Source organism: Vulpes vulpes, chromosome 9, assembly GCF_048418805.1.
Source record: "Vulpes vulpes isolate BD-2025 chromosome 9, VulVul3, whole genome shotgun sequence".
Classification (NCBI taxonomy): domain Eukaryota; kingdom Metazoa; phylum Chordata; class Mammalia; order Carnivora; family Canidae; genus Vulpes; species Vulpes vulpes.
The window spans coordinates 85405636-85419489 of NC_132788.1; the positions used below are offsets into that span (position 1 = coordinate 85405636).

A 13854-nucleotide genomic window follows, 5' to 3' on the forward strand; every position below is an offset into this window, starting at 1 on the left:
ACTTGAAAAAACACTTCTTAAAGTTAACAGAAAATCTGCCAGCATTGTACTTAAATAGAAGCTTAGGAGGGTGCCTGGGTGGCTCAGTAGTTGAACCTCTGTCTTGGGCTCAGGTCATGATCCTGGGGTCTTTAGATTGAGTCCCACAACAGGCTCTCCTCACGGAGAGCTTCTCCCTCTGCTTGTGTCTCTGCCTCTCTCTGTTTCTCATGAATAAATAAATAAAATCCTAAAAATAAAAATTAAAAAATAAATAAGAGCTTAGGAATCGGAACTGTCTGCATGTTGCTGATCTAGATTTATTAAATTTATTTCATGTCATTGTGGTCACGTTTACAGCTGTTTTAGATTTATTTTCAATCACATTACTGTTCACGGAATTCACAGAATTCATTAACAAACTAGTATTTTACACCCAACGGTCTTCATAGCACAGCAAGATAGAAAAGAGGCCCATGAGGTGCTTATGTGGTAGAACCCGAGTCTGATTATAGCACATTATTGCTTCATTAGTCCTATTTTAAAAAATAATAAATTATTCCCAGGACACCCACCCTGCTAGGTGTTCTTCATACCTCGATGGTTCTGGGCTCCCTTATGGCAGGGGCTGACATGCGGGGGAGCCCATCAAACCACCCACCTGTGCTCTCCACTGCTCTGGCAGCTAGGAGGGCTAGCAGAAGTGGACCTGCACCCCTCCTCATGTGCTAACATTTCTTACAGTTTGCATTCTCCTTCCTGGTCTTGCAGTGGACACAGTGCATTCACATACGGGCCTCTATGCAAGACTTAAAACTAGACAGAAATGAGAAGGGCTCAGCAGATGGAGACTAATGCTCCTAAAACAGCCACTGACCATGCAGGGGAGAATGTCGAGGCAACAGGAAAACCTCGAGTTCTCAGTCTGTGAAGGATGTTTTAAAGGAAATGGCCTCGGTGATCACGGTCCAAGGCAGCCGCTTTGCAACATGAACTTGAAGACTTCCGGGTAGATTTCATGGCTGGGTTTTCTTTACTTTGTCCCACAGGAGTTTCTAGATTGTGAAAAAATATCTTGGAGATTCCCTCATGGCCCCTGAAGCTCTGTGGATCTGTCGAGGCCGGGGACAGGGATGGTGGCGGGGGGGACTGGCCTCCTCAGGGACGCTGGCGCTCCGACCACGTTAGGGGCAGGATCCCTGAGAAACGGTGGCCGCGTCCGCTTCTGGAGATGGGGGTAGATGCTGTGTGTGAGCGCAGGCTGCGGTCGGGGTCTCAGTCCAGCTTCTTGTTGTTGCCTGGGCTGTGCACAGAAGCTAAGAAGTCAACGATGAGCTTGGCTGTCTTCCTGGGCCTCTCCATTACCACGGAATGCCCACAGTTTTCTAGAAGTTCCACCTGGCAGTTGGCGATTGACTTGGCCAACATGTCCGCACCAGACACGTCGAGCACCTGTGGGGCGAGAGTGGACGCTAGATAGAGAAGACTTACAAGCTTGTGTGTGTGCGGGGCCTGGCAGGGGTGATGCTTAGGACCAAATCACTTCAGGGGCACCTGGGTGGCTCCACTGGTTAAATGCCTGCCTTTAGCTCAGGTCATGATCCCAGGGTCCTGGGATCCAGCCCTGCAATGGGCTTCCTACTCGTCGGGGAGCCTGCTTCTTTCTCTCCCTCTGCCCCTCTCCCTGCTTGTGCTCTCTCACTCTCTCTCAAATAAATACATATTAAAAAAAAAAAAAAAAAGGACCAAGTCACTTCAGCGTTGATGCTCATGGTTCTCTGACCGAAGCGACTGCATGCCTGTTTTATTCTGCAATCTGGTGCCAGGACTTGTGTTCTGCCAGCATTATGAAAGGGGAAACACATAGTCCCTGCCCATGAGGAAGTTTCTTGGTCTGGTAGGGAAGCCAGGCTGGTCAGCAGACGAGGGCTCCCTGGGGGAGACATCCTGGGAGCTGAGAGTGCACAGAAGGGAGATATGCAGATGGTGGGCAGGTCATGGTGAGAGCAGGAGATGGCAGGTAGCTGGAGGCTGAGACACAGCATGCAGGGAGCAGGGAAGGCCTGGTGGAGAGATGGGCCTCTGTCTGAGGGCAGTGGGGAGCCACGGGGCTGTGTTAGAGATGGCCACAATCAGGCTGGACCCCGAGAATGCACCCTACCGTCCTGGACTAGAGACGGCCAGCTCTGGGAAGGGCACACAGGGAAGACACAAGAGGTGAAGGCTAATTATCCCAAGCCAGGGGGAGGAGAATGTTCCTTTGAAGGTCTTTTGGGGGTCCCCAGAGCTGTGTGACCACAGGCCCTGATATTTGTGAATGGGGAATGCTCTTCTGACATGAATGCCACGGCTCTCCAGGATTGACCCCTGACCCTTCCTAAACAATGCACTTAATTTCACTATCACCTGGGTTACCTTATACCTGTCCAATGTTTTCTCCCCAACACTGTCCTGTAGTGTCAGATTTGTATTTGTTTCCTGTTTGTCATCACTTACACCTTCAACTCATCCCACACAGGAGGACCCCTCCTTTTACCTTCAATGCAAAAGCAAGACCCCTCACAAACTCAAGTGCTGTCTATTTTTGAGCTCCATTCTTGTCAACCCAGACCATTAAAACCAGAGTTTCCACCTGGGAACTGGGGTGAGCAGCATGCCTCAGCCACGGTAGGGAGCACAGAGCATGGCAAAGCACCCCCCTGGGCCACAAATAGGAGCAGCAAGTAGGGAGCTTAGTGAAAGGGGCACCCCATGGAGGAATCAGACACCTCTGCCGGCCCCACACTCACAAGAAAGGCTGCTCTGGTAATGGTCTGAGCAGAAACAAAGCTCAGCTTCTGTAGAATGCCCAGAGGAAATGCAGGTGGAGTCAACCAGTCAAAGCATGAAAAAGTAGTAATTCCCAACTGAAAATCTACCTTGCAGAGAGGTCAGGAACCATAGCTCAAAAATAACCCACATGAGTCTCTAGCTTTGACACTGTTAAGCTGGCCAATCCAGCGTTCCCCATGGTCACTCAGAGGTATGTGAAATAGCTATGTGGACCCTCTGAAGGTATGCATGTCTATGGGAACTGCCTCAGCTATTTCTTAGGCAAGACGTTCACATAGATGGTCAAACAATTTTCCTCCATCCCATTTCAGGCCAGAGCCAGGACTAGGGTGAGGGCAGTGAGGCGCTTGCCTTGGGCACAAAATTTACGCAGGCTCCAAAGACCTCAGTAATCAAGATGAAGATTATTTTAATGCAGTATTTAAAAAAATAAGCATTAATGCAAAAAGATCCATCTTGAACAAAATATAAAAATTACCAAGACAGGATCCAACCTTACACTCACATGACATACCTCACCCAGAGTTTGAGCTCTGCATGCATTCTAATGGTAGGTAGACTAGAAGTTGCTGGAGCTCTGGGATCCTGTCTTGGTGCCTGCTGTATCCCCTGAGCCTAACATGGTGACAGGCATGTAGCAGGTGCTCAATATAAATCTGTTAGCTGACTTAAATGTATAGGTAGTCAGGCGGTGGGATTGTCCCTTTGCTAGTGTGTTTATTTATGTTCTTGCTTGCTTGCTTGCTCATTCACTCACTGTATACTCTGGGTCTCCTGCATCCCAGGCACTGTGCTGGCAGGCTGAAGGGACGTAAACAGTAATAGACCTTATATATTTCTACAAGGCCCTCCCATTCTGGTGGACTGAACACAGAGGGGGAAATACTTGAACTGATGCACAGAACTCTTTTTGGGAAGGGCTGCCAGGTTCTGCTGTGCAGGCTGTACAGTGCTTGGAATAGTGGTAAGCAAACAATGGCCCACTGCCTGTTTGCAGAAATAAAAGTTCACTGGAACTCTATCATGCCACTTGTTTGCATATTGTCTATGGCTGCTTTTGCACAGCAACAGAGCTCAGGAGTTGCAACAGAGATAGTAGGGCCCATAAAGTCGAAAATATTTGCCACCTTCACAGAAAACATGTCAATCCCTGCCTCGGAAAATGTAAGAAAGGTAGACAAGACAGTAAAAGCTGCCTCAAGGAAATAGGAATTGGGATCTGGGATGGAAAAGAGATCCCATTTTCATTATAAAGCCTTTTTTGTACTCTTTAAAGTTTTTTGTACTATGAGACTACATGGTTTTGACAAAAGTGATTTAAAATTGCCTTTCATTTCATTTATTTTTAAGATTTTATTTATTTATTCATGAGAGACACAGAGAGAGAGGCAGGCAGAGACATAGGCAGAAGGAGAAGCAGGCTCCATGCAGGGAGCCCGATGCGGGATCGATCCTAGGACTGTCGGATCACTCCCTGAGCCGAAGGCAGATGCTCAGCTGCTGAGCCACCCAGGCGTCCCTAAAATCGCCTTTCATTTTAAAAGATCAACATAATTGCTCTCAACGCAGAGAATGATGCTCCCCATAAATATCAGCACCTCACCAAGGTGCATTCTATCTCTTCCTGGTATCAGAAACCAGTCAATGAGGCTCCCTTGATAAAAGACCTCTTGCTTGTCCCCAGAAGCTGCTGTAACTGGCAAAGGAGGCCCCAGGGACACACTACATACCTGATCTTGCTTCCCCCAAATGATCTGTGTGGGGACCTTGATCTTGTCCATGTTCTGATGGAGGGAGTATCTTGACTTCTCACTGACGATTTCCAAAAACACTTTGCAGACAAGGAAAACAAAGTGAGTGGATGCTGGGCTGTGCCGTGGGCAGTGCTGTAGAGTTCTGGGACAGTCATGGAGTCCGGGCCACCACTTTCTGTCTTTTAGGGGCCCCAGAAAGCTATCAAAGTGTCATAAATGTAACATACAAAAGCCAGCCACCCACGAGGCTTCACTTGTCACAAGTGCAAAGCTTCAGCAGGGCTACTTACGCTTTCGGTAGAAGTTGTTATGAGGAATGCGGACGTCAACAAGGCCTTGAAGGATCTGCGGAGAAGTGGGCCACCGTTAGAAGGCAAGACATGGTGTGTTTCCTCAAGCCCCATGGCTCTGGGACAGCGAAGGAGATAAGTCTAGCAATTTACGGCATTGTCAAGGTTTAGGGCCTGGTGCTCCAAACCCCCACCATGTAGGATGCATTGTAATTGGGAGTTAGGGTCAACTGATACTCTTTCCTTTGTAATTAGGAAGGAAATTGGCTAATCCTGGGAAGCCAAAGCATGTAAAAACAGCTGACATGGGCTCATAGCCACTTCACCTGGACATATTCTCTGCTTAGCCTAAGATACAATCAAGGCTGGAAATAACATCAAGTAATTGTTTAGTTAGGTTTTTTTTTTAAGGTTTTTTTTTTTTTAAAAGATTTTATTTATTTATTCATGAGAGAGAGAGAGAGAGAGAGAGAGAGGCAGAAACACAGGCAGAGGGAGAAGCAGGCTCCATGCAGGGAGCCCAATGTGGGACTTGATCCCAGGTCTTCAGGATCAGGCCCTGGGCTAAAGGTGGCACTAAACCATTGAGCCACCAGGGTTGCCCCCAAGATTTTATTTTTTTGAGAGAGGGAGAAAGAGAGCACAAGTGGGGAGAGGAACAGAGGGAGAAAGAGAAGCAGACTCCCCATTGAGCAAGGAGCCCAACACCCAACATGAGGCTTGATCCCAGGACACTGGGATCATGTTCTGAGCCAAAGGCAGATGCTTAACTGACTGAGCCACCCAGGTGCTCTGGTTCTTAATAATTCTTAAGAGTGTAAAGCAGTCCTAAAATTAAGAAAAGAGAAAAGGAAAAAAGTCTCTGCAATCTCTTGCCTCCCTCTGCCGCTCTCCCTCTTTAGGGACCAGTCACCCCCCAACCCGCAGCCCCCTTCCAGTGTCTTGCACTTACCTATGTTCTTCCCATCTGTGCCCCCACTATTTCCTCAGAGGGGCTTAGCAAAGTCTCCTCTGCCGCCCTGCTTTCCATCACTATACCATTTTCACTTCCTCCATAGGACTTATCACAATTTGTAAGTATTTACTTGTTAATTGCACTGGCCTGTGTCTGCCCAGGTACCTTCTCTGTCTTCTTTCTTCACCACTGTCCAGACACGGTGCCTGGCATGTCACAGGCACAGTAGAGACACCCGCTGAATGATGACAGAGAGGAGCACAAGAGGGAAGGGGTGCGAGCAGGAAGCTGGCACGGGCCACCCAAGCACTTGTCAGAGGGCAGGCCTATCGCAGCTGGGGTCACGGTACCTGCTGGGGCACCTTGAAGCGGACATAGGAGCAGAGCTGGAGCATTTCACTCATCTCTTCTGGGGTGGATGGGATCAAGGGGATCTTCTCGACGGCGGCTGAGTCCTGCAGTTCTTTGAGCCGCTGTACAAATTGATTATCAGTTGAGTACTGCAGGCCTGTGGGATTCAAACCAAAACATCTTGGCAATGTATCGACCTTCTTACCAACTCCCATTTTATATAGGAAACCTCCAATATCGGCCTAGAGCTAATATATTTCAGGTGCCTTTCCACCAGATTTCTTTTTCACTGCTACTGCCATCCTTGCTTGAAGTCTAAACCACATTCCGAGAAACACAGAAAAAAACTTTTGGGATGTTTCAGGGATCGGTTGTTCAAACTGTGGTCCATGGACCAGCAGTACTGGAAGCTTGTAGAAAATGCAGAATCTCAGCCCCTCTCTTAAGTTTCTTGAATCCAAATCTGCACTTGATCAAGTTGCTAGGGAGGCACATGTAGCATAGAGTTTAAGCAGCATTAGTCTAGAAGACAACTTGCCTGAGCCCCTTCACATCGTATCATTGAGAGGAGAGCTAATAAAATACATGGTGGCAGGAATGGAGTGACTGACGCCTTCTTCCCTTGGCCTGGAGCCACTTAGTAATCTCTGTTTGAAGGTCAATACATTACCACAGGGAGAAAGAGAGGCCCCTTCTGAACCGCCCCCCATGTTGGGGCAGGAGGTGTCTGCTACATAGCCCCTCTTCCTCCAGGACAGCATTAGGTGCTCACTGAGACTGACCAGCATTTCCTATCTCCCTGAAGCAAAACACGAGAATTCACATGAGCTGATGTGTGCACAGGAGGGCAAAACTAGTTCTCACTTCCAATGCAGAGCCAAGGTCTAAGTGTTCAACTTCGCTGCTGGAGCTATATTTCACAAAGAAAGGTGGTGACATCAATACCGTGCTGCCGAGATCCACACTTTGCAAATCTCCCATATTCAGCAGTTCCTTTAAAGTTAGCACGGGCATCGTGAGGCTTTCGAGATGCCATGGGGCAGATTACAAGATCTATTTTCTTTTACTTTATTTATTTTAAAAAAGATTTTATTTACTTATTTGACAGAGCGAGAGAGAGCACAAGCAGAGGGGAGCAGCAGGCAGAGGGAGAGAGAGGAGCAGACTCTTCACAGGGCAGAAGCCTGATGCGGGGCTCAATCCCAGGACCCCGGGATCATGACCTGAGCTGACGGCAGACGCTTAACCATCAGAGCCACCTAGGCACCCTTCCTTCTACTTTAAAAATAATCTTAGATTAAATGTCATGTGCTATCCTGGATTGGATCCTGAGGCAGAAAAAGGACATGAGTGGAAAAATTAATGGAATCCAATAAAGTTCAGTTAATAGTAGCACACCAGTGTTGGTTTCTAAGCTGTGACAAATTTACCATGGTAAGGCGAGCTGTTAACAATGGGGGAAGCTGGGTGAAAGATATATGGGAACTCTACTATTTTTTAAACATTTCTGTAAATTTAAAATTCTTTTTTAAAAAAAGATTTTATATATTTATTTTACAGAGAGAGGGAAAACACAAACAGGGGGAGTGGCAGGCAGAGGGAGAGGGAGAAGCAGACCCCCTGCTGAGCAGGGCTCAATCCTAGGATCCTGGGGACCACGACCTGAGCCAAAGGCAGACACCCAACCAACTGAGCCACCCAGGCACCCCTTAAAATTATTTCAAAGTAAAAAAGCTTATCATTTCATTTCTACACACAAAAATCTTAATAAAGAGCATAAGTGGGAGGAGGGGCAGAGGGGGAGAGAGAGAGAGAATCTTAAGCAGCCTCCATAAGTCAGTGCAGAGCCAGGTGCAGGGCTAGATCTCAAGACCCTGAAATCATGACCTGAGCCGAAATCAAGAGTCGGACACTTAAATGACTGAGCCATCCAGGTGCACCCAAATATCTTAATTTTAAATTTCCAATTGAAACTTAGGTGTGAAACTCTTCTCTGAGTAAATGAATACACATTCAAAAAAGCCAGTTAGATCTGGCCTTCCATAAGTGATTAAAAATGTAAAAACTTCCAATAGGAGCTATTTATCCAATTCTCAAACCTTATTACTACAAGGCCAAATGATTTCAGACATGGTACTTGGGAAAAAGAGAAAAGAAAACCCTTTGGGAGTTTACTTTCAATTTCAATGTCCTCAACAGACCTGAAAATGATTTTGGTGACAAAGATTTTAAAGGTCAGTTTTGTTAGGTCTCAGTAGAAGGTTTGACTCATGGCAAGTTCCAGCAGATAAAGGAGGTAGTGAGTAAGAGTGACATCAAAGAGGTAGCAGACATTAAAGGATTTCCAAAAAAGCCACACTTTGGGTTTTGGAGTCAGACAGCCTAGGATTTGTTCCTATTGCAGCTCTAGCAGTAACATAATTTCTTTGTGCCTCAATGTTCCCACCTATAAAATGAGCATACTATCTTGACCTGGATAGTAATTACCCATGTGAAAAGTTATTGAGATATACACTTACAATTTGGGTGATGTACTATGTGTAATTCATATTCCAATAAAGTATCAGAGAGGGAGCAGGAGAAGGAAAAGGAAAAAAAATTAAGATTTTCTCTCTAACACATAATAAATCCAAATTTGAAGACTTATTTAAGAAAAATGAATTTTTTTTTGGAAAAATAAATTTTAAAAATCCAACTTCAGGGGCACCTGGCTGGCTCAGTCGATGGAGTATGAGACTCTAGATCTTTGAGTTTTAAGTCTGAGTCCCTACTGGATACAGAGATTACTTAAAAAGATATAATCTTTTCTGGGACACCTGGGTGGCTCAGTGGTTGAGCATCGGCCTTTGGCTCAGGGTATGGTTCTGGAGACCTGGGATTGAGTCCCACATCGGGCTCCCCTCAAGGAGCCTGCTTCTCCCTCTGCTTATGTCTCTGCCTCTCATGAATAAATAAAAAAAATCTTAAAAAATATAATCTTTTTTCCAATAAAATCTTTAAAAAAAATCCAACTTCAAATTGTAATTTCTAGGGACCTATTACAGTTCAAGTTGACACGTATATACATAAAAACACAGAAACTAGGGTTTTTTTATTTTTTTAAAAAAGATCTTGTCATGTGTCGAGGTGTCTGAGTTTTCACAAAAAAGGAGAGAGGCATAAAAATAGCATTTAAAAAAAATAGCATTTTCACCTCATAAGAATATGGCAAGAACTAAATCCATATAAAGACCTTAGCTTGTAAAAGCTCAATAAATGGTGGATGTTAAGGGCACCTGGGTGGCTTAGTCAGTTGAGAATCCAACTGTTGGTTTCAGCTCAGGTCATGATCTCAGAGTCATGGGATCGAGCTCCGCATCAATGTCTGTGCTAAGCGCAGAGTTTACTTGTCTTTTTCCCTTGGCCCCTTCCCCTGCTCACACTCTCCCTCTCTCTCAAATAAACAAATAAAATCTTTTTTTTAATTTTTATTTATTTATTCATTCATGAGACACAGAGAGAGAGAGGCAGAGACACAGGCAGAGGGAGAAGCAGGCCCCATGCAGGGAGCCCGATGCGGGACTCGATCCCGGGACTCCAGGATCACACCCTGGGCAGAAGGTGGCGCTAAACCACTGAGCCACCCGGGCTGCCCAACAAATAAAATCTTTTAAAAAGGGTTGATGTTAATATTATCATTATATTTAAAAGTATTTATATGCTGCAAAGTACTAGACACATTTTAATTAACTACCTTGAATCCTTTGTGGAACAAGGCTGGCTCTAGATTTTAAAAGTTAGTATGGTTATGATTATGGTTATACAGCTATTGTTGGTTAGTTATCACTTAAGCGTTGCATAACTCTCAAGTAGACATCGAAAAATGATTCTATAAGACAGTCAGTGCAGACACTGTTCTTTAGAGATTCAGACCGTGCCATGCTCAAGTCATGCACAGGGCTATTGCCTTATAACTCACCAGCAGGGCACACAAGACAAAGGCTGCAGACATCTGATGGGTAGTAAGCGGCATATACCCCAGCCACATGGCCACCCATGGAGGTGCCTATCAGATGGAAGGGTTTTTTGTTCAGCTTGAGGCATTCTACAAACTAGGGAGGAAAATGAGAAAGAGCTTTGGTTATATAGCTGTAGACGGTAACTACAGATTATACAGCAGAAAACCTCTGTACTTCCCAGAAGGAGAAGTGACAAGTAATGAACAAGGGCCTGCAATCTACTAGATCCTTACCTAGACAAGCCCTGTGGCATCTAATCCTCTTTACCTGGCACAGGTGACTGAAGGGTAATTTATAAGTACAAAACTGACAAGGATTCCCCAACTCATGAGCCAGCAAACTTTTTTAACAAAGGTCCCAAGGGAAAAATATTTTTTGCTTTGTGGGTCAAATGTTTTCTTTTGCAACTACTCAACTCTGCTGTTGTAGCACAAAGTGGCCAGAGGTAATATGTCAAAGAATAAGCATGGTTATATTCTAAGTAAACTTGGCTTACAATAATAGGTGGCAGGCCAACCATGGTTCGCTGACTCTTGCCCTGCATTGAAAGCCCTTCCCACTCATCCACCCGTCATCCATTTCATATAATGATCCACCTATCTGTCTATTCAACAATCTAACCATTCATCCAACCATCCACCCACATAAAAAACCCATTTATTGGATATCTATTATGTACAAGGAACTAAAGTCAGCTCTTAAGGATATAGCAGACCCCAAAAGACTAGGTTCCTGACCTCATCAGAATACACACTTTAAAGGGGGTTAGGTTGGACACAGATATCAAATAAATAACTTCATCTGGGGAAAATTCATAATGTCAATTTGAAACTTACAGATTACTAAATTCTGAAGTGGCTCATGAGTCCCATAACTTTGAAAGCCCAGCCAGAGAGAGGCTGAAGCTAGATGCTAAAACAGAACAAAATGCAAAGAGCACCCGCCCCATCCTCCACAACTAGGCAGAAGGGCTATCGTTATATTATGTCATGTAGGTAGTAAGCAAAAGATAGACTCCAGGGAAATGGTCTTGAGAATTCTAAAATCCTTTTTTAAAGAGCTAAAAATGTCCATATCATATTTCTTAAGAAATAACTAAAATGGGCTTAAAGGAGAACAGTCTGCAATAGGTCCTGGCCCTCCACAGCTGACTAATGATACCATTAGGGTGCCATTTTGTTTAAAACTATCTGTAGTCAGAATGCATTGGAGACTGGTTACAAGTCAGCATAGAACTCTCTTACCTGCTCTCCGGACCTGGGTATATGAAGTGGGTAAGATATGAGCATTTTTTTAAAAGATTTTATTTATTTATTCATCTAGAGACACAGCTAGAGAGAGAGAGGCAGAGACACAGGCAGAGGAAGAAGCAGGCACCACGCAGGGAGCCTGATGCGGGACTCGATCCCGAGTCTCCAGGATCACGCCCTGGGCTACAGGCGGCGCTAAACCGCTGAGCCACCAGGGCTGCCCCTGAGCATTTTTTTTTTCTTTAAGATTTTATTTATCTATTCATGAGAGACACACAGAGAGACAGAGAGGCAGAGACACAGGCAGAGGGAGAAGCAGGCTCCATGTAGGGAGCCTGATGTGGGACTCAATCCCGGGTCTCCAGGATCACGTCCCGGGCTGAAGGCAGCACTAAACCGCTGAGCCACCCAGGCTGCCCAATATGAGGAATTTTGGGTGGAGCCTCCTCTTACCTGGTGTATTCTCTTTACTTGCCCATCTATGGACAGATCATCCAGGGAGGATCGGGTGGTCCCCTCATGTCCTGGCATGTCCACACAGACCAAGTGCAGGTTCTTTGGAAGGAACTAAGGACACACAGGTGCAGAGAGTCAGTATGTGGTGTGCAGGACATGTCTGCTCACTCTTCTAGGGAGGTTGCCCCCACTTACAAGTGACCTAGACAGCCATCCCTGAGGATGTATGAGCCTAAGCTACCCAGTGTCTTATCCTAGTTACATCTGATGTGAGTAAGCACTGCCAGTAGTTTCATAGGGAGCAGAGGCCCTCAAAGACCAAGACTCAAATGGAAGGGAACTCAGGAGGCTCTGGAATAGGGGGGAAGTGGGGGACAAAGGTTGGGGTAGCCTGCTTGAGTCTCTCACTCTTTTTTTTTTTAAAAATAGAACTGTATTCTCAAATGATTTTGCTTTATTTTTTTTTTTTTTAAGATTTTTACTTATTTGACCAGGAGAGCGAGAGAGCAAACAAGCAGGGGGAGCAGCAGAGGGAGAGGGACAAAGAGAAGTAGGCTCTCCACCAAGCAGGGAGCCCAATGCGGGATGTGATCCCAGGACTCTGGGATCATGACCTGAGCCAAAGGCAGATGCTTAATTCATTGAGCCACCCAGATGCCCCTCGCTTTTTCTTGATCCCAGTTGATAGGTACTAACTCCTTCCCTTTCACCCCTTCCACACTTATTCCAGTTGTGTAGCCACTGACTTGGAACTAGGAAAGAAGCCTCTGTTCTCCCAGAACTCTGGGCAGCTCCAGAGCCAACAGGAGCAAAGCACAGAAACATGTCTGATCACACTGTTTCTGATTTCAACCTTTTTTTTTTTTTTTGCATTGAGGTCTAATTCCTGGAATGATTATTATCCTAAAACACCTTCCATTTATATTTATGCCACTTTTTACCAGAAGCTGAGAAATATCAGTTAGCAATACACAACTACCAGTTATAGCAAAACCATCTGAGGTGGGTCAGGAAGTAAGAGGCTTGTTAAGACATAAGGATGACTGTCCTTCCAGTAGAATTTGGAAATGAGAAGAGAACTATAGGATGTGTGAGCCTTTCCCCCTGCTCTGGATCCTACTTGGAATCATTCAGGTATGGTTCTGCTTGAGGTGGGAGTCTGGGGAACTTCCCTCCCAAGACATGGGGCTTGAACTCCCAACCCATGAAATCTCGAGTCGCATGCTCTACCGACTAAGCCAGCCAGGCACCCCTATACTGAATTAGTTTTGGGGGTTTTCTTGTTTTTTTTTTTAAGATTTTAATTTATTTATTTGAGAGAGAGAGAGCACACAAGCAGGGGGAGCTACGGGCAGAGGGAGAGGGAGTAGCAGACTCTCCACTGAGCAGGGAACCCAACATGGGGCTGGATCGCAGGACCCTGGATCATGACCTGAGCTGAAGTCAGAGGCTTACCCAACTGAGCCATGCAGGTACCCCCTGAATTAGTTTTAAGATGATATGAACCACAGTTCTGGGTTCCCTTGGCTCTCCATCATTGCTGATGACATCACATGTAAGTAGACACTCTTTTCTTTACTGAGTGACACCCTGCTGAGACAGAACCACCTAGAACTGCACCTTGACCACGCTGAGCCACATATCCTTGTGTGCAGAGAATCCATGGAGCATGAGGATGGATGGTTTGGGCCCAGGCCTGCCCCGGAAAGAATAGCAGAACTGATAGTCTTCATGGTACGCGTAGCGGACCTGCATGCCCAATGTTCTCCGCCAGTACCTGGGGAAGAAAAACAGAGGCGAAACAAAATTAGCAAGCTCCAGAGAAGTGGCTTTGGGAGGGGCATGCACCCTCTCCACACTCCTACTTCCCTCAGCTCCCCTCTTCCTCCTCCCCACAGGTTCCCACAGAGCTTCACCCTCAGGGAGCACAGAGTGGAACCATTCCAGGAAGCAGCTTAAATAAATATCCTGGTATGTATTCTTCTAATA

General features: G+C 45.8%; 1 protein-coding gene across 5 annotated transcripts in view; it reads right to left on the bottom strand.

Moving 5' to 3' along the window:
- Positions 1-275: 275 nt before the first annotated feature.
- The window catches only part of ABHD6 (abhydrolase domain containing 6, acylglycerol lipase), a 72481-nt gene continuing 58902 nt past the window's right edge, over positions 276-13854 (bottom strand). For all 5 annotated transcript variants that reach the window (XM_072720624.1, XM_025985770.2, XM_025985786.2 and 2 more), the window contains exons 4-10: positions 13486-13642; positions 11863-11976; positions 10120-10252; positions 6161-6318; positions 4856-4910; positions 4542-4642; positions 276-1431 (exon numbers count right to left, since the gene is read on the bottom strand). In XM_072720624.1, the coding sequence (XP_072576725.1) occupies positions 1255-1431; positions 4542-4642; positions 4856-4910; positions 6161-6318; positions 10120-10252; positions 11863-11976; positions 13486-13642 (895 nt within the window). In that variant the 3' untranslated portion in view covers positions 276-1254. The remainder of the gene's footprint in view (positions 1432-4541; positions 4643-4855; positions 4911-6160; positions 6319-10119; positions 10253-11862; positions 11977-13485; positions 13643-13854) is intronic.